The following is a 26,047-nucleotide window of genomic DNA, read 5'->3' as shown; positions in this document are numbered from 1 at the left end:
ATATTGGATGTAAATATCAAAGGCATAGGGGACTTTAAACGTAATTATTTGGACTAAAGCTATCGGCTACATATAATTGACGAAAAAGCTTCCTGTGCCAGAAAAGTGAGCGAAAGTAGGCCACAACGAAAGCGAAAGTAGGCATTTTTTAAGTAAAATTGACGAAAATTTCTATATAGCGTTCATTAAACGTAAAGTTTTGATCATAAAGATGATATCAATATTATTAGATATTTGACATATTACGGAAAAGCTATGTTAACAAGATGTGTTTGTGAAACACAATGTCCCCCTATATATGACCTTGACCTTGTGAAGGATGACCTTGACCTTGTGAAGGATGACCTTGACCTTTCACCACTCAAAATGTGCAGCTCCATGAGATACACATGCATGCCAAATATCAAGTTGCTATCTTCAATATTGCAAAAGTATTCATAAAATAAGCGATTTGGGCCACATATATTTGACCTCTGACCTTGAAGGATGACCTTGACCTTTCAACACCCAAAATGTGCAGCTCCATAAGATACACATGCATGCCAAATATCAAGTTGCTATCTTCAATATTGCAAAAGTATTCATAAAATAAGCGATTTGGGCCACATATATCTGACCTCTGACCTTGAAGGATATCCTTGACCTTGACCTTGCACCACTCAAAATGTGCAGCTCCATAAGATACACATGCATGCCAAATATCAAGTTGCTATCTTCAATATTGCAAAAGTATTCATAAAATGAGCGATTTTGGCCACATATATTTGACCTCTGACCTTGAAGGATGACCTTGACCTTTCACCACTCACAATGTGCAGCTTCATAAGATACACATGCATGCCAAATATGAAGTTGCTATCTTCAATATAGCAAAAGTTATTGCAAAATGTTAAAGTTGGCGCAAACAGACCAACAGACCAACAGACAGACAGACAGGGCAAAAACAATATGTCCCCCACTACTATAGTGGGGGACATAAAAAGTCATCAAAGTGGCATGTATACACGATTGTTCCACCACCCTCGTCATCATTCCATCTTCGATAGAGTTTGTGATAAGTGTTTGGACCTGCGGAATACTGTGAACCTGTAGCTGGATATATGCTTCAACTCATGGACCACCTCTTTTTATGCACAAATGTGTTTACGGGTTTTAATTTTAGATTTTGTTATCTGTTTTGTGAATTACGATCATCTATTTTTCATGTTTATAACAGAGAGGCAGCCGAGAATGAACAGAGAGGCAGCATTTTGACAGAGAGGCCACCGATATGCATCTACACCGTGAGTTTGTGTCTATGTACAGATGGAGAGACATAAATGTACATAGTGGTTACAGTTTACATCCATTTAGTTTGTAATTGATGGTACAGTAGACTCTCTGTAAACTGGACGGTCTGGGGACCGGCCTGATCGTCCGGTTTTCAGAGAGTTCCGTTTTACCAAGAGTAGGCATAGTGCCGAAATATATATGGTTTGCATTGTGTACAAAATCATATACGAATACAACAAACCATATACATTTACATGTACCATGTGATAACTGTACTCATGTAATGTTTATGTTTAAAAGGACTGTCAACCAGGAATAACGAAAACAGAAAAGTTATAAAATACCTAAATCTTTTACAATTATTAGTTTATATTGATTAAAATATCACGACTGGTATATTTCATTACTTGAGAACATTTCATATTTTCAGTATATTCGGTAATAAATTTCCCGATGCGAAATCGAAAGTACATCGCGAAAATAGGTGACATAACGATATACACACTATAAATAACGCAAGTAGATTGATCATTTTATATATAAAATATATACAATTCACAACACATGCACAATTTGCATTCCTGGGTTTACCACGTGACGATGATGATCAATCTACTTATAGTTAAGTAGTTACCTGGTAGACATACCCAGTAAAATATATTACCAAATATACTGAAAATATGAAAACTTAACAACTTTGTTCAAGTAATGTAATATACCAGTCGTGATATTTTAATCAATATAAACTAATAATTGTAAAAAAATACCGTTTTTTTTAACTTTTCTTCGTCGTCTTGGTTGACAGTCCCTTTAAAGTATTGTTCAAAAAATGTGTTTTCAATCGATTAAAATCAAAAAAACATTCCATACCGACTTGTTTTTATTAATTCCAAAGTGAGCGTGGTGTTTTATAAATGTACCTACATGTACATGCGTACGTGACATTTGTCATATAGGCGAGTGAGGTGTGTTCGAGTTCGCTATAAATAGCTCTGAATTAATTAAGTTTTATTTGTTACAAATAGGAAGTGCCAAACGTCATAGACAATTTTGATAAGTTACAACACAAATACGATTGTTGTGGACACACGATTTATTATTCAAGACATAACACATTTCACAAAACATATACACAAAAAAACAACGTCATATATTTAAGACATTCATAATCTCAGCAAGTCTTGTCAAAACCTACACTTGCATGTAGATTTTAGATAACTATTACGGAAGATACGTTTGTAATTACGAAAAGGCCATGAATGAATTTGCAGTCAGATGGATGGATATTTAATGGTCATATTTCTCACAGTTTTATCTGACAAACAAACAAACAAACAACCATTTAAGCGTTTTAAAACGGCTATAAGATCTTTTAAACTACCCGAGACGATCGCAAGAATGTGATCGTCGCAACGACATGCATTAATTTTGTAATTAACTTGTTTATCATAAGCTTAATAAAACGATCGCGTGAATCACTGTTTGGTGTTACCGCACGTCTATAATAGACATTCACAGTTTGTCTTACAGTAATTAAACGGAATTCAATAGCGCAGTAACGACTTGACACCTTTATGGCATGTTTAATACGATTATTGATAAGTGCGCGAGCGGAATGTGTGACACCCCATGTGCTGTATTGACTAGGTATTGTAATTTACACACCTTGCGCATCTTGAGAATTCGGACCGTCCGCTGTACTCAATGTATTTTACATTAAAAATGACAAAATTCAAGGAGATATCCGTTTGGTTTCCAGTTTTGAGAGTTTGGTATACATGTATTCAACATTTTTTAACAAAGAATAGAAGGGGAAAATACGGGACTGGCCCGACTGTTCGGAATCGGGAGATTTCCGTTATTCGGAGAGTCCGGTATAGCCAGAGTCTACTGTATTAATAACATAATTATGGGCCAGTGTAACTAAAACAAGAGCACCACCTTGCGGATGCAGACCGCTCATCTATTTTTCTTTTTATAGGTGAAGGGACCTTTCTCAATACTTCAATCAAAAAAGATGGAGGGGTGGGGTGGAAAGGGGTGTATAGTGTGGGGGTGTGGTCATTCATTACATTATCTTCCAAAAATAAGAAATACAAATGCCAAAAAAAACAAAATTAGGGGGGGGGGGGTTCTTGGGTGTGATAGTTGAACGGTCTTTCAAAAATAAAATAATAAAAATAAATATTTTGTTTTTTTTAATATGTTTCAAAAAAAGGGGGAGGGAGGGTCGAGGGGGGGGGGGTATAGTTAGAGGATGTGGTCATTTAAAAGATGATCTTTCAAAAATAAAAAATAAATGAAAAATAAAAATCACTTTTTTAGGGGAGGGGGGGTTCGGCGGGGGGGGGGGGGGGGCATGGGGGATGGTTTGGGTGGAGCCTATTGTCAGGTAAGAGTTGTTTTGTCAAAGTGTCAATCAAATCTGATCATAAATAACGAAGTCATGGCAATTTTAGCAAAATTTAATTATTTGACCTTGACAACCAAGGTCATTCAAAGGTCAAGGTAAAATTCAACTTGCCAGGTACAGTACCCTCATGATAGTATGAAAGTATTTGAAGTTTGAAAGCAATAGCCTTGATACTTTAGAAGTGAAGTGGATGTAAACACAAAATTTTACCATATATTCAAAGTTACTAAGTCAAAAAAGGGCCAAAATTCCGTCAAAATAACAACCAGACTTATGCAACTTGTCCTGTACAGTCCCCTTACGATAGTTTGCATTTGTTCCAAGTCTGAAAGCAATAGCCTTGATACTTTAGGAGTAAAGTTGACCAAAACACAAAACTTAACGAAATTTTCAATTTTCTAAGTATAAAAGGGCCATAATTATGTCAAAATGACAGTCAGAGTTACAAAACTTTGCCTGCATAGTCCCCTTATGATAGTTAGTAAATGTCGCAAGTATGTAAGCAATAGCTTTGATACTTTAGGAATAAAGTGGACCTAAACACAAAACTTAACCAAATTTTCAATTTTCTAAGTATAAAAAGGGCACATAATTCTGTCAAAATGCACGCCAGAGTTATCTTACTTTGCCTGCCCAGTCCCCTCATGATAGTTAGTAAGTGTACCAAGTTTGAATGCAATAGCTTTGATACTTTATGAGAAAAGTGGACCTTACACAAAACTTAACCGGACGCCGACGCAGACGCAAAGGTGATGATAATAGCTCATATATATATTTTTAAATAGATGAGCTAAAAATCATAATAATTAGTAAATTTACCAAGTTTAACAATAATTATAATATTTAGCTACTGAACCAATAGCAAAATAAATCAGGTCTGCTCTGAGAATACAGGGCTAAATGCATGTGCTTTAAGTGTCATCTAAAATTAGCCTGATCAGTTCACACAGGTTTATAAGGGATGACACAATCTTCCTAAAATAGATTTCTGTCGAAAAGAGTCTTGCTTAAAACAACAAATATCATACAAGCGGAAAGGGTCGTCCCCAATTATCTTGGATTACACTTTACGCACATGCATTAATCCCCCTTTTTATAGAGCCAGGCTTAGATAAAACTATGACAACAGATAAGATCCTACCTCCCTATAACCACAGCCCCGGGCTATGGCCCCAAAGTTGAAGTTGTCATGGTTGCCTGCGTCTGTAGGTTGACCCCCCACTGATTCGTGAGAGCCGTTGTTGATGATTACGTGCTTCAGGTTCTCTGGCCCATGCTGACCTATAGTCGCCAAGGCGCCCATGTGCATGATCACTGAACCATCTCCGTCCAGACATATTATCTATATAAGATGCAAACAAACAACCAGACAGTTTATCCTTAGACGATGCAAACATACAACCAGACAGATTATCTGTAGAAGAAGCAAACACACTAGTTGTCTAACAATTACTGTTACTTTTTAATTGTCATTTATGTTTCTTCACACCATTGAAGTTTGATGAACTCATGGATTATTAATATATTTATATGAAAATCTCTTATTCTGTTATATAAATATTAAGCAAATGCAACAGCTGCATGCTCAAATATTAAGATTTAATGATGGTTGCCTGAATATAAAACTTTCATACAAATTGACATTTAAGGTTAAGCCTTATATAATACTGGTTAATTATACAATACTATTGTTTTATTATGTAAGCCCGCCCGCAAATAAATAACATGATTTATCCAGCCTCTGTTGCAAACATTGACCAAAACAAGATGTGTTTGTGAAACACAATGTCCCCCTATATGATGTTTGACCTTGTAGGATGACCTTGACCTTGACCCTTCACCACTCAAAATGTGCAGCTCCATGAAATACACATGCATTTCAAATATAAAATTGCTAGCTTCAATATTGCAGAAGTGACATTACATGAGCAATTTTGACCCATATATTTGACCTTGAAGGATGACCTTGACCTTGACCTTTCACCACTAAAAATGTGCAGCTCCATGAGATACACATGCATGCCAAATATGAAGTTGCTATCTTCAATATTGCAAAAGTATTCATAAAATTAGCGATTTGGGCCACATATATTTGACCTCTGACCTTGAAGGATGACCTTGACCTTTCACCTCTCAAAATGTGCAGCTCCATGAGATACACATGCATGCCAAATATCAAATTGCTATCTTCAATATTGCAAAAGTACTCATAAAATGAGCGATTTTGGCCACATATATTTGACATCTGACCTTGAAGGATGACCTTGACCTTGACCTTTCACCACTCAAATTGTGCAGCTCCATGAGATACACATGCATCCCAAATATCAAGTTGCTATCTTGAATATTGAAATACTGCAAAAGTGTACATTAAATGAGCGATTTTGACCCATATATTTGACCTTTGACCTTGAAGGATGACCTTGACCTTTCACCACTCAAAATGTGCAGCTCCATGAGATACATATGCATGCCAAATATCAAGTTCCTATCTTCAATATTGCAAAAGTTATTGCAAATGTTAAAGTTGGCGCAAACCAACCAACCAACAGACCAACCAACCAACCAACAGACCAACAGACAGGGCAAAAACAATATGTCCCCCACTACTATAGTGGGGGACATAAAAAGCAGGGTCGAATAAACTTTCCTATCTCCAGTCAACAGGAAGTAGTGTATTCATACGCACGCTGTGACGATTAACATGTTCTAATTTTTGACCTTTAAATTTATTGGGGCGCATCATGAATGTTAACGTTATATTATGTATCCTCCATTTTTTCTTCTTTAAAATATATTATCAAACCAGCTTTCCGTATTTATCATTTTCATTTACTTGATTACGCAATTTATGACGTATCGAGTGTAACGTCATTTCTTTGATGAAACAAACTATCTAATTTCTCTATAGATTTGAGGGAAAACTTTTGACATGGTGGTTTTAACAGTATTTTTTTATATGTTTAAATCATAGAATGAATCATAAACGTATTTCGGATTGTGTTTGTCATTTATAATTGTTATCTTCGATATGAATAAAATGATTCGCTACGGCAGGATTACGTTTTCGAAAAGCAATGGATTAAAATTGTCATTAAGGTAAATACAATTACGTTTTTGTTTTGCAGCTGCATTTGTTTTTCATTTTTAGCAAGAAAAATATCACATTCTCGATTTGTTTTTTATTTCTTCTGATATTTTCAATAGGAAAGTATTAAAAGGAACAGTTTAAAGTGGACCTATTTTTTACGAGACACAATCGGTAGTTATTCGGTCATCTGGAATGCTGTGTACATGTAGGAGGCTCGACAAGAATAATTATATTGTTATGTCAATTTATCATTTGTCTGATAAAATGTGTCAACGGCATGAAGCTGGATAAATAGAGTACATGGTTGGGGCCGAGATGGAGAAAGTTTATCTGGTTCGGCCCGAAAAAGAAAAATAGGGCTAGCTAAAGCTTGCCCTATTTTCTTTTTCTAAGCCTCACCGTATAAACTTTCTCCATCTCGGCACCAACCATATATTCTCTATATTTTGTTCTGCATATGTGGGGTGTTATTAATCCTGAGTGTTTGTATAGGTGACCAACCCACCTGTCTGTTATGTTTCTGAATGGCAATGCCCAGGGCTATAGAGGAGGCGTGGCCCATCGAGCCCACGGTGAGGAAATCCCTCTCATGGCCGTCCTCCCTGGCCACTCTGTACATGAAGACAAAGAGGCAAATAAAAAATATGTGCATACAATGTTGTCTTGGAAACTTGGTTGAAATAGACAACATTGTATCTTACCTAAAACAAACAACTTCTTAATATTTCACTTGCAACCCCAGTTCACTTGGTGGCTCAGTATTGATTACATATAAGGTAAAGTAATTACTTTCAAAGTAATTGATATCATGTAAAAAAAAATCTTTAGAAAAAAAACTTAAGCTATGTCCCTTTCATAAACAAGATGACATTGTAAAAATAAAACATTAAAGTATCGTTTACTATGCAAAAGACTAGCACCCAATTAGGTTAATTCAGCCAGCCCAGTTGATAAAGTGCTGAACTAAAAATCAGAGAAGCACACTCCCCATATACCTGGCCATTCTCCACATATAAGGTAAGTAGGGAAGTTGGCAGCTTCAGGCAAAAGTATGTGCATTTAGTGAAGTTTTGTTAAAAACAGCAAACCATCCAACTAAACAAAACAAGAGGGCCTAAAAGGCCCAAAGTCCCTCACATGAGATACAAAGGAACTACCCATCTCTGTGCAGCCATAGATATCATTAGAACAAATGTTCTGACCTAGTTTCATGAAGAGTGAACTATACATGTAACGTTAAGAGTGTAAACAAGGTTTTACACTAGCAATATTATAAGGATAATTCCCCCCCCCTTTGCGGCAATGTTTTTCAACAGACTGAAACCATTTTCAACCTCGTCCATGCTCTTATTTAAACCAAATGTTCTGACCATGTTTCATAAAGATTGAACATTAAATGTGACTTTAAGAGTGTTAACAAGATGGTTATAGCCATATAAGAAACAAGAGGGCCAAGATGGCTCTAGTTCGCTCACCTGAGAGGAGTCGGTTCATTCAATCTTAACCTAATGTCAAACATGACCTAGATATTGACCAGACAAACATCCTGGTCAAGTTTCATCATTATTGAACCAAAACTCTGGCGTAGGGAGTGTTTTTGTTTTTGTAAGATTTGAAATAGTGACCTATATTTTGAGTTGACCCCCCCTTACCAAACATCAAATTTTGCTTACAAGGATTTTGTATAATATAATGAAAATTTGGACAATCTAAGGGCAATAATTATGGCATTAATTATGTGATTTTGCTCATCATCAAACTTGACTGAGATCTTTCAGCAACTTTGATCAAGAATGCTTGAGAAATGTGAATGCAAGAGTGTTTACAAACCAAATGTGGACAGACTGACAGCAGACAAGGACCAATCCTAAAACCTCACCTGAGCAATCAGGTGAGCTAAAAAGTGTGTTTCACCGATCTGAGCCATTTTCCAACTTGTCCAAGAAATCAATAAAACCAATGTATTGACTAAGTTTCATGATGATTAGGCAAAAAATGTGACATCTATAGTGTTCGATCACAAGGTTTCTCTCTATATAGTCACATAAGGAAAACTTGCTCACCACCCTGGCAGCCATGTTTATTGAACCATCGGGACCATTTGCAAAGTCATCTGAGATATATATAAAACAAATCTATTCACCAAGTTTCATGATGATTGGGCAAAAAATGTGACTTCTAGAGTGTTCACAAGCTTTTTTTTCCTATATAAATATAAGAAAACTGCCCCCCACCCCCCGACAGCCATGTTATTCAACTGACCGGAACTATTTTCCAACTCTCGTATCAAGGAAACAAATGTTCTGACCAAATTTCATGAAAATTGGGCCAAAAATGTGACTTCTAGAGTGTTCACATGTTTTCACTATATACATATAGAGAAAAATGCCCCGCCCACTGGCGGCCATGTTTTTTCACCGATCCCAACCATTTTCAAACTTGTCCGACATATCAATAAAACCAATGTTTTGACCAACTTTCATGATGATTGGGCAAAAATTGTGACTTCTAGAGTGTTTACAAGGTTTCTCTATAGCCATATAAGGAAAACTGCCCCGCCCACTGGCGGCCATGTTTTTCAATGGACTGGAACCACTTTTGAACTCAACCAACATATCATTAAGACAGACATATAGACAAAGTTACATGAAGATTGGGCATTAAATGTGACTTCTACAGTGTCTAAAAACTTTCCTCTTTTTTTTACCTAGTGACCTAGTTTTTGACCCAGCATGACCCAGTTTCAAACTCGATCGAGATACCATTGGAACAAATCTTTTGACCAAGTTTCATGAGGATCGGACAATAAATGTGGCCTCTAGAGTGTTTAGTAACAAATGAGGACGGACGGACGGATGACAGACAAAGACCAGTCACAAAAGCTAAAAAAAGAGCTGTCACCATAGGATGACATATGCCCCCTATAAACGCTTTGATAGGAGTTATCTCATTTTTCGAAACCTAAACGCAGATTTCTAAACCTAAACGCGGACCCTACGTTCAAGGTCAAGGTCACAGGGGTCAAAATTTGTGAATGTATGGAAAGGCCTTGTCCATATAAACATGCATACCAAATATGAATGTTATATCTCAAGGGACATAGAAGTTATGAGCATTTTTCGAAACCTAAACGCAGATTTCGAAACCTAAACGCAGACCCTAAGTTCAAGGTCGAGGTTTGTGCGTATGGAAAGGCCTTGTCCATATACACATGCATACCAAATATGAAGATTATATCTTAAGGGACATTGAAGTTATGAGCATTTTTCGAAACCTAAACACAGATTTTGAAACCTAAACGCGGACCCTTAGTTCAAGGTCAAGGTCACAGGGGTTAAAAATTGTGTGCGCATGGAAAGGCTTTGTCCATATACACATGCATACCAAATATGAAGGTTATATCTCAAGGGACATAGAAGTATTAGCATTTTTCGAAACCTTAACGCAGATTTCGAAACCTAAACGCGGACCCCAAGTTCAAGGTCAAGGTCACAGGGGTAAAAAAATGTGTGCGTATGGAAAGGCCTTGTCCATATACACATGCATACCAAATATGAAGGTTATATCTCAAGGGACATAGTAGTTATGAGCATTTTTCGAAAAGTAAACGCAGATTTCGAAACCTAAACGCAGACCCAAAGTTCAAGGTCATGGTCACAGGCTAAAAAAATGTGTGCGTAAGGAAAGGCCTATTCCATATACACATGCATACCAAATATGAAGGTTATATCTCAAGGGACATAGATGTAATGAGCATTTTTGGAAACCTAAATGAAAAGTGTGACAGAAAGACGGACAGACAGACGGACGGACGGACAGTCCGAGCACTACATGCCCCCTTTTCTTCGAAAGGGGGCATAAAAACATCCAACCTTGAATAACAATTAGCACATAAATGAAACACATCTACACTGTATTACTATGAAAACATTAATAATCAAAGGGGAGTAACTACTGTAAACGTTAATGCAATATTTAGAAGAGTTGTCTCACATGTTACATGACGTTAATTCATGATTGTTTGCCAGCCTTTTTATTGTATAAATATAAGGAAAACTGCCAAGTCCCCCTGGCAACCATGTTTTTCAACAGACCGGAACCATTTTCAAACTTAACTCACGTATCTAGGAAACAAAAGTTCTGACAAAATTTCATGAAAATTGGGCCAAAAATGTGACTTCTAGAGTGTTTACATGTTTTCACTACATTCATATAGAGAAAAATGCCGGCCCACTGGCGGCCATGTTTTTTCACCGATCTGGACCATTTTTTAACTCGTCCGAGAAATCAATAAAACCAATGTTTTGACCAAATTTCATGATTATAGAAGTTATGAGCATTTTTGGAAACCTAAATGCAAAGTGTGACAGAAAGACAGACAGACAGACGGACGGACAGACAGTCCGAGCACTACATGCCCCCTTTTCTTCGAAAGGGGGCATAAAAACATCCCACCTTGAAAAACAATTAGCACATAAATGAAACACAACTACACTGTATTACTATGAAAACATTAATAATCAAAGGGGAATAACTACTGTAAATGTAAATGCAATATTTAGAAGAGTTGTCTCACATGTTACATGACATTAATTCATGATTGTTTGCCAGCCTTTTTATTGTATAAATATAAGGAAAACTGCCATGTCCCCCTGGCAACCATGTTTTTCAACAGACCGGAACCATTTTCAAACTTAACTCGCGTATCTAGGAAACAAAAGTTCTGACAAAATTTCATGAAAATTGGGCCAAAAATATGACTTCTAGAGTGTTTACATGTTTTCACTATATTCATATAGAGAAAAATGCCCGGCCCACTGGCGGCCATGTTTTTTCACCGATCTGGACCATTTTATAACTCGTCCGAGAAATCAATAAAACCAATGTTTTGACCAACTTTCATGATGATTGGGCAAAAATTGTGATTTCCAGAGTGTTTACAAGGTTTCTCTTTAGCCAAATAAGGAAAACTGCCCCGCCCACTGGCGGCCATGTTTTTCAACGGACTGGAACCACTTTTGAACTTAACCAACATATCATTAAGACAAACATTTTGACAAAGTTACATGAAGATTGGGCATGAAATGTGACTTCTACAGTGCTTACAAGTTTTTTCCTTTTTTTTTACCTAGTGACCTAGTTTTTGACCCGGCACGACCCAGTTTCAAACTCGACCGAGATTTCATTGGGATGAAGCTTGTGACTAAGTTTCATGAAGAGCAGACAATAAATGTGGCATCTAGAGTGTTTATGAACAAATGTTAACGGACGAACAGACGACGGACAAAAACTGGTCACAAAAGCTCACCTGAGCAATCAGGTGAGCTAAAAATGCCTTGCCCCTTGGCAGCCATGTTTATCAATCAACCGGAACAATTTTTGAAACGGTCCAAACGATCATTGGGACACATCTTCTGTCAAAGCTTCATGAAGATCAGACAATAAATGTGACCTCTAGAGTGTTAACAAGGTTTTTCTGTAGACATATATAGCCATATGAGGAAAAATGCCTCGCCCCTGGTGGCCATGTTTTTCAAGTAAATGGAACCATTTTCGAACTCGTCCAAGATATCATTGGTAATCTTCTGACCAAGTAATGAAGTTTCATGATGATTGCAAAATGAATGTGTCCTCAATAGTGTTAATAAGGTTTTGCTATAGCCATGGCGGCCATGTGTTTCACCAGACAAGAACCATTTTTTAACCCATCCAAGATATCGTTAGGACAAAATTTCTGACCAAGTTTCATAAAGAGGGGACAATAAATGTGATCACTAGAGTGTTAACAAGGTTTTAATATAGTCATATATAGCCCTATTAGGGAAAATGCCCCGCCCCCTTGTGGCCATGTTTTTCAAGCATTCGGAACTATTTTCGAACTTGTCCAAGATATCTTTGGAACAAACTTTTTGACCAAATGTCATTGACAATAAATGTGGCCTCTAGAGTGTTAATAAGGTTTTACTTCAGTCATTTCAGGAAAAATGCCCCGCCCTCTGGCGGCCAAGTTTTTTAACCAACTGGAACCATTTTTGAACTCGTCCAAGATATCATTTAGAAAAATCTTCTGACCAAGTTTCATGAAGATTGGACAATAAATGTGGCCTCTAGAGTGTTAACAAGGCAAATGTTGACACCTCACAACGCACGATGGATGACGGGCAATATGGGATCACAAAAGCTCATTGAGCTCAGGTGAGCTAAAAAAGTAATGTTTATGCTGGTTGAAAGCAATATTTAGAGGATAATACTTGGCTGAGTCTTTCTTTTGTCAGTCGATCAAAGACTGTCTATCCACAAAGAATTGCCTGCTTACATCCAGTGCTTTAAAATGGTAAAAGTAGATGGCGATCAAGAAATGTGTCCAAAATTTTAACTCGTCATGGAAGCAAATTAAACTTTACGAAAATAAACATGATTATTACACAACTGCGGTGAGTAGAACAATAACCTAGATGTTTTACTTTTTTATGGCTAAGACTGGATGTGGATGCCATTTTTTCCAGTTGAGCGTCACGCGCACACATTCTGAGGGCAGAATATAAATAATCGGCCCTGGGGCCGAATAGATATAACGACCCTGCAATGGTGATAATGGCATGAACAACTGTACAAATTTGTTACTATATATAGTAAGGTATGTATTATTTGCTGGTAACAGTATAACGTTTGGGTTTTATTTCAAGGATTGTTAAAACAAATCCAATCTTTTCTCCATGTATAATGCTAAAACATCATATAATAATTTGGTAAATAAAAAAAAATTCCAAATCTGTGCTCCGCAAAAAAACAACCATATTGGTATTAAGTTTGCCCTACAAAGCAAGTTCGAACAGAAACTTAAAATAAGAATAAAATTATCAACTCCACAAATTTCTTTAGGGATCTTCGGGTAAAAAATAGTCTTTTAAATATTCTGCAAGCCCTTACACAGAGCCAGTAAAGCTGGGAACCAGGAACATATTTTAGAATACTGGCTCTCATGGGCACCAAAAATTCAGACCAAATACCAGTTTTGAGCTCAGAGAGTGGTGAATTGTAATTAGCAATTACAAAATAGCTAGACATTGTGACCAGTAATGGCTTTGGGACATTTACCGCGACTGCGGGCAGACACATACAACTGACAAAACAGGCACCTGTATTCATATAGTTCCCTTGAAAGCATGCCCGTTGTCCCGACTATGACGTCTTTTGGTCCCAACCCGTCAATGATCAGCTGCAAGGCTTTCTCTCTGGACAGTGGAAACACGGGCGGCAACTTGGGCAGCTTGTATGGGGAGAACGTCTGCCGCCTGACAAGCAGCGCATAGGGCCCCTTGTGAGAGTCTAGGTAGTGTCTGGCACTCTGCAGCACAAGTCCTGCCCCCTCCTCATAGTCAGGTAAGGGCTGGAAGGGGATCCCCAGGGCAGCTGTGGACAAGATTAGGGGACGTATAATAACAAGCGCACCGCTTAATGGGTGTCAATGCTCGGCTGCGGGCGCAGTTTTGAATAAATGAAAGCTGATCAGAAATTATTTCTAAAAAAAAATAGAGGTCACAATGACCTTGACCTTTGACCTAGTGACCCAAACATGGGTGTAGAACTCATCAAGGTGCATCTACATATGAAGTTTCAAAGTTGTAGGTAGAAGCACTATGATTTTAGAGCCAATGTTAAGGTTTTAGCACTACGCCTACCGCGGACAGCGTACGACACAACAAGACGAGCTGGCTATGACAATACCTCGGGTTTTCTCCGAAAACAGCCGAGCTAAAAATATAAAACTAGTAAACAACTGACTATTTTTTTAGTTTAAATACACAAATCCTTGTATATTTAATGCTTTATTTTGAGTTAAAAAGTTAATGTACATTTGTTAATATATGCTCAATGTAATAAAACTCATATATTTGCATAATTCTTGAGCTACATGAGTCGAATTATTATTGTTTTCAAACAATTGTTATAATGCCCCTTCCTTTAAGAAAATGGATTAGAATGTATTTGGCAACTTTCAGTATGAAACATTGTTATTGAAAAGATGAATGGCATTTACTGTAATTTATGTAACATTATTTGATATTAACATAAAAGAAATTTCTTAAGTCTATTCGTGGTTTTTATATCTGCCAATACATGATATTTGATGTGAGAAACAGTTTCAACTGCTATTCCAGATTTAGAGTGCCATCAGTTGAGTTAAAAATCAAGTGCCCAATTACTGACAACTATCAAACTGGCGTTATATATTAACCTATTCATAAAACACACCAAATCAAGACATAACAGTTAGGTAATTAACTATTTATTTTGTACCGAGTAGTCCTGGAGTTGTCTTGCCCTGGGTGATATGTTGGGGCTCGTCACGTTTGCCAGGTTCCCCACGCCAGCCAATCAGCATCAACATGGGAATGCTGTACACAGCTGGGACCGCTAGAGACATCAGCGGGTTCACTGTGTTACCCAGGCCAGAATTCTGAATAAATACATATGAACTGCTAGAGACATCAGGGGGTTCACTGTGTTACCCAGGCCAGAGTTCTGAATGAATACATAGGGACTGCTAGAGACATCAGGGGGTTCAATGTGTTACCCAGGCCAGAGTTCTGAATGAATACATAGGGACCGCTAGAGACATAAGTGGGTTCACTGTGTTACCCAGGCCAGAGTTTTGAATGAATACATAGGGACCGCTAGAGACACCAGCGGGTTCACTGTGTTACCCAGGCCAGAGTTCTGAATGAATTCATCGGGACAGCTAGAGACATCAGTGGGTTCACTGTGTTACCCAGGCCAGAGTTCTGAATGAATACAAAGGGACCGCTAGTGACATCAGTGAGTTCATTGTGTTACCCAGTCCAGAGTTCTGAATGAATACATAGGGACCGCTTGAGACATCAGCGGGTTCACTGTGTTACCCAGGCCAGAATTCTGAATGAATACATATGAACCGCTAGAGACATCAGGGGGTTCACTGTGTTACCCAGGCCAAAGGTCTGAATGAATACATAGGGACCGCTAGAGACATCAGGGGGTTCAATGTGTTACCCAGGCCAGAGTTCTGAATGAATACATAGGGACTGCTACATACATCAGCGGGTTCACTGTGTTACCCAGGCCAGAGTTCTGAATGAATACATAGGGACAGCTAGAGACATCAGTGGGTTCACTGTGTTATCCAGGCCAGAGTTCTGAATGAATACATAGGGACAGCTAGAGACATCAGTGGGTTCACTGTGTTACCCAGGCCAGAGTTCTGAATGAATACATAGGGACTGCTAGAGACATCAGCGGGTTCACTGTGTAACCCAGGCCAGAGTTCTGAATAAATACATAGGGACTTCTAGAGACAGTGTTCTGCGGAGAAAGAATCAAGAAGGGGACTTTTGTCCCATCAGCCCTAAAAAATAGGGGACATTCTTAAAATCAGTGAGACGCAAAAAGCATAAGTGTTTTAAACAATTAATATACCTTTTGATTTTCATCTGTGAGCCTTTCTGTCTCTTTCATTAAGCACTGACAGTTTCTTTTGTTACTATTACATTTGTAATTGAATTAAGTTATTTTTAATTGTAAAATATAAACTATGGTAACTTTTAAATGTCATAACTTTTAAATGTCATAACTGCTATAACTGACACACACACGCTTCCTACGCAAAAATCTTCCATTTTTTCACCCTCCATTCCTGGAGCACTTCAACAAAGTCAAACTCTTTCAATGGTCCCCCCTCAATCTTTATGCTCAAAATATCAAATTTGTCAGACAAGAGTCTATTTCTTAATGCGGTCCTGGTAGCATTGTTAAAACTTTTCATGTCAGTCACGTAACGCTTTACCCTCTTTAACAATCTGCAGTGACATCAGTGGTTTCACTGATTTACCCAGGCCAGAGTTCTGAATGAATACATAGGGACCGCTAGAGACATCAGGGGGTTCACTGTGTTACCCAGGCCAAAGTTCTGAATGCATACATAGGGACCGCTAGAGACATCAGTGGGTTCACTGTGTTACCCAGGTCAGAGTTCTGAATGAATACATAGGGACCGCTAGAGACATCAGGGGGTTCACTGTGTTACCCAGGCCAGAGTTCTGAATGAATACATAGGGACCACTTGGGACATCAGTGGGTTCACTGTGTAACCCAGGCCAGAGTTCTGAATGAATACATAGGGACCGCTAGAGACATCAGCGGGTTCACTGTGTTACCCAGGCCGGAGTTCTGAATGAATACATAGGGACCGCTAGAGACATCAGTGGGTTCACTGAGTTACCCAGGCCAGAGTTCTGAATGAATACATAGGGACCGCTAGAGACATCAGGGGGCTCACTGTGTTACCCAGGCCAGAGTTCTGAATGAATACATAGGGACTGCTAGAGACATCAGTGAGTTCACTGTGTTACCCAGGCCAGAGTTCTGAATGAATACATAGGGACTGCTAGAGACATCAGCGGGTTCATTGTGTAAACCAGGCCAGAGTTCTGAATGAATACATAGGGACTGCTAGAGACATCAGCGGGTTCACTGTGTTACCCAGGCCAGAGTTCTGAATGAATACATAGGAACCGCTAAAGACATCAGCGGGTTCACTGTGTAAACCAGGCCAGAGTTCTGAATGAATACATAGGGACTGCTAGAGAAATCAGGGGGTTCACTGTGTTACCCAGGCCAGAGTTCTGAATGAATACATAGGGACCGCTAGAGACATCAGGGGGTTCACTGTGTTACCCAGGCCAGAGTTCTGAATGAATACATAGGGACTGCTAGAGACATCAGGGGGTTCAATGTGTTACCCTGGCCAGAGTTCTGAATGAATACATAGGGACTGCTAGAGACATCAGTGAGTTCACTGTGTTACCCAGGCCAGAGTTCTGAATGAATACATAGGGACGGCTACAGACATCAGCGGGTTCACTGTGTTACCCAGGCCAGCGTTCTGAATGAATACATAGGGACCGCTAGAGACATCAGCGGGTTCACTGTGTTACCCAGGCCAGAGTTCTGAATAAATACATAGGGGCAGCTAGAAACATCAGTGGGTTCACTGTGTTACCCAGGCCAGAGTTCTGAATGAATACATAGGGACTGCTAGAGACATCAGCGGGTTCACTGTGTTACCCAGGCCAGAGTTCTGAATGAATACATAGGGACAGCTAGAGACATCAGTGGGTTCACTGTGTTACCCAGGCCAGAGTTCTGAATGAATACATAAGGACCGCAGCGACATCAGGGGGTTTATTGTGTTACCCAGGCCAGAGTTCTGAATGAATACATAGGGACGGCTAGCGACATCAGCGGGTTCACTGTGTTACCCAGGCCAGAGTTCTGAATGAATACATAGGGACTGCTAGAGACATCAGGGGGTTCAATGTGTTACCCAGGCCAGAGTTCTGAATGAATACATAGGGACGGCTAGAGACATCAGGGGGTTCACTGTGTTACCTAGGCCAGAGTTCTGAATGAATGCATAGGGACCGCTTGGGACATCAGCGGGTTCACTTTGTTACCCAGGCCAGAATTCTGAATGAATACATAGGGACTGCTAGAGACATCAGGGGGTTCAATGTGTTACCCAGGCCAGAGTTCTGAATGAATACATAGGGACGGCTAGAGACATCAGTGGGTTCACTGTGTTACCCAGGCCAGAGTTCTGAATAAATACATAGGGACCGCTAGCGACATCAGGGGGTTTATTGTGTTACCCAGGCCAGAGTTCTGAATGAATACAAAGGGACCGCTAGAGACATCAGGGGGTTCACTGTGTTACCCAGGCCAGAGTTCTGAATGAATACATAGGGACCGCTTGGGACATCAGTGGGTTCACTGTGTAACCCAGGCCAGAGTTCTGAATGAATTCATATGGACCGCTAGAGACATCAGGGGGTTCACTGTGTTATCCAGGCCACAGATCTAAATGAATACATAGGGACCGCTAGAGACATCAGTGGGTTCACTATGTAACCCAGGCCAGAGTTCTGAATGAATACATAGGGACCGCTAGAGACATCAGTGGGTTCACTGTGTTACCCGGGCCAGAGTTCTGAATGAATACATAGGGACCGCTAGAGACATCAGGGGGTTCACTGTGTTACCCAGGCCAGAGTTCTGAATGAATACATAGGGACCGCTAGAGACATCAGGGGGTTCACTGTGTTACCCAGGCCAGAGTTCTGAATGAATACATAGGGACTGCTAGAGACATCAGGGGGTTCACTGTGTAACCCAGGCCAGAGTTCTGAATGAATACATAGGGACTGCTAGAGACATAAGTGGGTTCACTGTGTAACCCAGGCCAGAGGTCTGAATGAATACATAGGGACTGCTAGAGACATCAGGGGGTTCACTGTGTTACCCAGGCCAGAGTTCTGAATGAATACATAGGGACCGCTAGAGACATCAGTGGGTTCACTGTGTAACCCAGGCCAGAGGTCTGAATGAATACATAGGGACCGCTAGAGACATCAGCGGGTTCACTGTGTTACCCAGGCCAGAGTTCTAAATGAATACATAGGGACCGCTAGAGACATCAGTGGGTTCACTGTGTAACCCAGGCCAGAGTTCTGAATGAATACATAGGGACTGCTAGAGACATCAGGGGGTTCACTGTGTTACCAAGACCAGAGTTCTGAATGAATACATAGGGACTGCTAGAGACATCAGTGGGTTCACTGTGTTACCCAGGCCAGAGTTCTGAATGAATACATAGGGACTGCTAGAGACATCAGTGGGTTCACTGTGTTACCAAGACCAGAGTTCTGAATGAATACATAGGGACTGCTAGAGACATCAGTGGGTTCACTGTGTTACCAAGACCAGAGTTCTGAATGAATACATAGGGACTGCTAGAGACATCAGCGGGTTCACTGTGTTACCCAGGCCAGAATTCTGAATTAATACATAGGGACTGCTAGAGACATAAGTGGGTTCACTAAGTTACCCAGGCCAGAGTTCTGAATGAATACATAGGGACCTCTACAGACATCAGCGGGTTCACTGTGTTACCCAGGCCAGAGTTCTGAATGAATACATAGGGACCGCTAGTGATATCAGTGGGTTCACTGTGTAACCCAGGCCAGAATTCTGAATGAATACATAGGGACCGCTAGAGACATCAGCGGATTCACTGTGTTACCCAGGCCAGAGGTCTTAATGAATACATAGGGACCACTAGAGACATCAGCGGGTTCACTGTGTTACCCAGGCCAGAGGTCTGAATGAATACATAGGGACCACTAGAGACATCAGGGGGTTCACTGTGTTACCCAGGCCAGAGTTCTGAATGAATACATAGGGACCACTAGAGACATCAGCGGGATCACTGTGTTACCCAGGCCAGAGTTCTATATGAATACATAGGGACTGCTAGAGACATCAGTGGGTTCAGTGTGTAACCCAGGCCAAAGTTGTGAATGAATACATAGGGACCGCTAGAGACATCAGCGGGCTCACTGTGTTACCCAGGCTAGAGTTCTGAATGAATACATAAGGACCGCTAGAGACATCAGCGGGTTCACTGTGTTACCCAGGCCAGAATTCTGAATGAATACATAGGAACTGCTAGAGACATCAGCGGGTTTACTGTGTTATCCAGGCCACAGTTCTGAATGAATACATAGGGTCTGCTAGAGACATCAGCATGTTCACTGTGTTACCCAGGCCAGAGTTCTAAATGAATACATAGGGACTGCTAGAGACATCAGGGGGTTCACTGTGTAACCCGGGCCAGAGTTCTGAATGAATACATAGGGAAAGCTAGAGACATCAACGGGTTCATTGTGTTACCCAGGCCAGAGTTCTGAATGAATACATAGGGACAGCTAGAGACATCAGTGGGTTCACTGTGTTACCCAGGCCAGAGTTCTGAATGAATACATAGGGACTGCTAGAGACATCAGTGGGTTCACTGTGTTACCCAGGCCAGAGTTCTGAATGAATACATGTTTGAGCCTTGCTCTGTGAAAATGTGGCTTTGTGCATGTGTGTAAAGTGTTGTCCCAGATTAGCCTGTGCAGGCAAGACACTTTACATTTATGGACTTTTTTGTCTCAAGGAAGGCAGACTGCACAGGCTAATCTGGTACAGTACACCAGCATTAAACAATATTTTCCCAGAGAAGGCTCATTTGATCTTCTTAAATGCTTTGAGCTTTTAAAAGTACATACTGAAAGCCCTAAGTCTTCCCTGAAAGAACCAAATTCCATGTAAAAACAAGATGCGTTTGTGAAACACAATGTCCCCCTATATGACGTTTGACCTTGAAGGATGGCCTTGACCTTGTGAAGAATGACCTTGACCTTTCACCACTCAAAATGTGCAGCTCCATGAGATACACATGCATGCCAAATATCAAGTTGCTATCTTCAATATTGCAAAAGTATTCATAAAATAAGCGATTTGGGCCACATATATTTGACCTCTGACCTTAAAGGATGACCTTGACCTTGACTTTTCACCACTCCAAATGTGCAGCTCCATGAGATGCACATGCATGCCAAATATCAAGTTGCTATCTTCAATATTGCAAAAGTATTTATAAAATAAGTGATTTGGGCCACATATATTTGACCTCTGACCTTGACCTTTCCCCACTCAAAATGTGCAGCTCCATGATATACACATGCATGCCAAATATCAAGTTGCTTTCTTCAATATTGCAAAAGTATTCATAAAATGAGCGATTTTATCCACATATATTTGACTTCTGACCTTGAAGGATGACCTTGACCTTTCACCACTCAAAATGTGCAGCTCCATGAGATACACATGCATGCCAAATATCAAGTTGCTATATTCAATATAGCAAAAGTTATTGCAAAATGTTAAAGTTGGCGCAAACAGACCAACCAACAGACCAACAGACCAACCAACCAACCAACCAAGTTTGTCTATACAATCCAATTCAATCAACCTAATACATTGTTACAAACACAATACCTGTTACCAAGTACATTGTAACAAACAAAAAACCTGTTACCATCAACATTAATTTGCGTATTTTTTGTTGCTTAATGCTCAAAACAAAACGTTGATAAAAAAAAAACATAATCAAACCAAAAGCAGAAGTTTTGAATTTACTATTTTATCTATCTTACTGAGCTTCCGGATATCAATGTAGCACGATTGGTTGATTAGACACAAGATCTATCTTGCCAAGGATTCTAGAGATAGTAGATGTAGACATATTGTTTATCAAATAGCAATATGTAACTTTGGCATTATGCAAAACTAGGCCTATCTGGACACACTACTAGTATGTGTTTGGTATTAGATGCCCTGATGAAATTATGTTCATCTGATTCTGAAAATCCTATTTACCTGTGCTTTACCAATTACAACATATTATTTCAACATAAAATGGATAAATGAACATTTCATTATTTGTGGTTTTAGAGTTTCATATTTTATTAATTTAAACTTTCATGCTTACACAGAATGGTACCTTCAACTGAATAACAAGATAAACGTTCTTGAGTTATCAATCAGAAACCATTTTACTATTTCAGGTCACCGTGACCTTGACCTTTGACCTAGTGACCTGAAAATCAATAGGGGTCATCTGCAAGTCATTATCATTGTACCTATAAAGTTTCATGATCCTAGGCTTTAGCTTTCTTGAGTTATCATCCAGAAATCATTTTACTATTTCAAGTCACCGTGACCTTGACCTTTGACCTAGTGACCTGAAAATCGATAGGGGTCATCTTCGAGTCATGATCAATGTACCTATAAAGTTTCATGATCCTAGACATAAGCGTTCTTGAGTTATCATCTGGAAACCATTTTACTATTTCGGGTCACCATGACCTTGACCTTTGACCTAGTGACCTGAAAATCAATAGGGGTTATCTGCGAGTCATGATCAATGTATCTATGAAGTTTATTGATCCTAAGCATTAGCATTCTTGAGTTATCATTTGGAAACCATTTTACTGCTTTGGGTCATTGTGACCTTGACCTTTGGCCTAGTGACCTGAAAATCAATAGCGGTCATCTGCGAGTCATGATCAATGTATCTATGAAGTTTCATGATCCAAGGCATAAGTGTTCTTGAGTTATCATTCGTAAACTATTTTACTATTTCGGGTCATCGTGACCTTGACCTTTGACCTAGTGACCTGTAAATCAATAGGGTTCATCTGCAAGTCATGATCAATGTACCTATGAAGTTTCATGATCCTTGGCATAAGCGCTCTTGAGTTATCATCCGGAAACCATCTGGTGCACGGACGGACCGACATGAGCAAAACAATATACCCCCTCTTTTTCGAAAGGGGGGGGGGGGGCATAATGAGAAAACTGCCCCCCTCCCACCATGTTATTCAACTGACCAAAACCATTTTTGAACTCAACTCTCATATCAAGGAAACAAATGTTCTAAGCAAATTTCATGAAAATTGGGCCAAAAATGTGACTTCTACTGTGTTCACATGTTTTCACTATATACATATAGAAAAAAATGCTTTTTTCACCGATCCCAACCATTTTCAAACTCGTCCGAGATATCAATAAAACCAATGATTAAACCAACTTTCATGATGATTGGGCAAAAATTGTGACTTCTAGAGTGTTTACAAGGTTTCTCTATAGCCAAAAAGGGAAAACTGCCAATATATACATATAGAGAAAAATGCCCCGCCCACTGGCGGCCATGATTTTTCACCGATCTCGACCATTTTCGAGCCTGTCCGAGATATCAAATGAACCAACGTTTTGACCAACTTTCATGATAATTGGGCAAAAATTGTGACTTCTAGCGTGTTTACAAGGTTTCTCTATAGCAAAACAAGGAAAACTTCCCTGCCCACTGGCGGCCATGTTTTTCAACGGATCGGAACCACTTTTGAACTCAACCAAGATAGCATTAAGACAAACATTTTGACAAAGTGACATGAAGATTGGGCATGAAATGTGACTTCCACAGTGTTTACAAGGTTTTTCTTTTTTTGACCTAGTGACCTAGTTTTTGACCCGGCACAAACCAGTTTCAAACTCGGCCGAGATTTCATTGGGACATAGCTTCTGACCAAGTTTCATGAAGATGGGACAAGAAATGTGGCCTCTAGAGTGTTTACCAGCAAATGTTAACGGACGGACGGACATACGACGGACAAAGACCGGTCACAAAAGCTCACCTGAGCAATCAGGTGAGCTAAAAATTGTTAATTAGTGGTAAATAAACAACATTAATTATGCACAAGATGTTTTACAATTGTGTAAAATCTCAATTACGTTTTTACAGATATTTTCAATTGACAAGTAGACACAAAAAATAACATATAGGCTGGTGCTATGAAAGAAGTTGTCATTATAAATTTCATTAAAGACAAAACATTTCAATGATGGCACATTCAGCTGCTTGTTTTTATGTTTAAATTTCATTTTATTTTCACAGTAATATTTGTTTGATATTTAAAGAATAAGTCAATGAAATGATGTCACTGTAATCAAATATTCACAATTCAAACTTATAACTCTGCCAACTGAACGTTTTTTGTTTGATTACAACAGAAAACATCACAGGTGCACTTAACTCTTTCAGTGCTGGAACCGAATTATGAAGGCCTTTGCAAGCAGTTTGGATCAAGATGAGACGCCACAGAACGTGGCGTCTCATCAGGATCCAAACTGTTTGCTATTCTGATAGCATTCTTTGAAAAAAATCGAAGAAACTGCTAATTTTATAAATTCAGCAGACGACATTTTAACAGAAGACAAATTTCCCAGCATGCAAAGGGTTAAACTTATCAAACAGTCAAAAACAAGTTCCTGCTGAAGAGATTGTCAGTGAATGCTCACCTGAAGGTAAACCATTGCTGCTTTTTCCCGTTGCCAGGTGATAGCCTGTTGCTAGGGCAACTGCACTCCCCTCGTTGGCAGTGATAAGGTGATTTTCTTTTGATATATTGTTTGTCACATATGCGCAGAAGTCTGCAAAAAAGACAGGAAAATGTATGCTAGCTCATAAGTTTTCAAGGTCTTTAAAATAAAATGGACATGATCATAAAACAACAGACCTAAACCTAAATTAGAATTTTCTCAATGGTCAATTATACATGGAACATGATTTCAATTTTAGTAGAAAAAATATTAAAAAATCTTCTGTTAGCTTTATATTATTTTTGAATTAAGCATTGGATGAATCTGATTTTAAATAAATATACCGTGTAAACTACAAAACATTTCGGCCATTGCAAACACGGCAGATAAAGAAAGGAAAGTTCCAGATAAAATATTAAAACCAGCATTTAGAGGTTAACAAGGTCTGCAAATTAAAGAAAAGAGCAATACAATTCTTTACCATCAGGATGACTCCTTGGTGTTCACTGTTTAATAAATGTAAAAGTAAATGTTTCATAAATAATGCAAATGAAAAGTTAAATGTGTAAATAATTGTTGGTAAAAAAAACACATAACTTTTTGGAAATTTTTGTCGATTAACACAATTTCCAATGCGACCAGACTCATTTTTACATAATTTCTAGATTATTCCTGCAGTTTTTAAAAATCATACGGTATTGGTGTAAAGTGTGTTGTTTTATTTGCAGAGCATGAACACTTTATTTGCATAACAAATAACTAACCTTTCAGCAGTGAGTCTGGTACCCCGCAGAAGAAGTTGATATCGATCCCTCGGAGCTGATTGAAAAACGTGGCCGGGTCAAGAAACTCACGTACAAGTTCTGTTAACTCCCCAGCCTCTTCATTCAGCTTCTTTTGCTGATCGTATTGCTATGGTAACAGAAAAGTGGTTAATGACGCTTAAATCTCTGGTCAAAAGAAATGCATATACTAAATTTGGATTTGAATCAATTTTTGGGGGTTGAATTTAAATGATGATTAATTCAGTGAAAAGTTTTCAATACAAAAGGGCAGAATGTTCTAAGGCCTTTTCTTAAGACTCAAAGGAACTGTTCCAAGTAGGCAGTGTTTTCTATGCTCCAACAGCTAGCAGCCATGTTTTGTTATGAACCAAAAACATTTTTAACTTACTCAAAATATCATAATGACACAATAAAAACAAAATCATTAAAAAGTTTCATGATGACTTAGTTACAACTGTGATTACTAACTCTTTCAGTGCTGGAACCGAATTTTGAAGGCTTTTGCAAACAGTTTGGATCCAGATGAGATGCCACAGAACGTGGCGACATTTTAGCAGACGACCAACTTCCCAGCATGCAAAGGGTTCAAATGGTTTTACTATAAGGAAAACTGCCCCACCTCATGGAAGCCATGTTATTCAACGGACTGGAATCTTATCTCACTTTAACGAATTGATATGAGCA

General features: G+C 39.0%; 1 protein-coding gene across 1 annotated transcript; it reads right to left on the bottom strand.

Moving 5' to 3' along the window:
- Positions 1-2,747: 2,747 nt before the first annotated feature.
- Positions 2,748-25,226, bottom strand: LOC127877104 (phosphonopyruvate decarboxylase-like). Its single transcript, XM_052422758.1, is given in 8 exon segments — positions 2,748-2,771; positions 4,827-5,027; positions 7,282-7,387; positions 13,916-14,189; positions 15,078-15,237; positions 24,558-24,575; positions 24,577-24,689; positions 25,223-25,226. Coding segments are annotated over 8 exon segments (900 nt in total).
- Between the last annotated feature and the right edge of the window lie 821 nt (positions 25,227-26,047).

This window comes from Dreissena polymorpha, chromosome 4 (genome assembly GCF_020536995.1).
Source record: "Dreissena polymorpha isolate Duluth1 chromosome 4, UMN_Dpol_1.0, whole genome shotgun sequence".
Taxonomy (NCBI): Eukaryota; Metazoa; Mollusca; class Bivalvia; order Myida; family Dreissenidae; genus Dreissena; species Dreissena polymorpha.
This window is presented reverse-complemented; position numbering and strand designations above follow the sequence as displayed.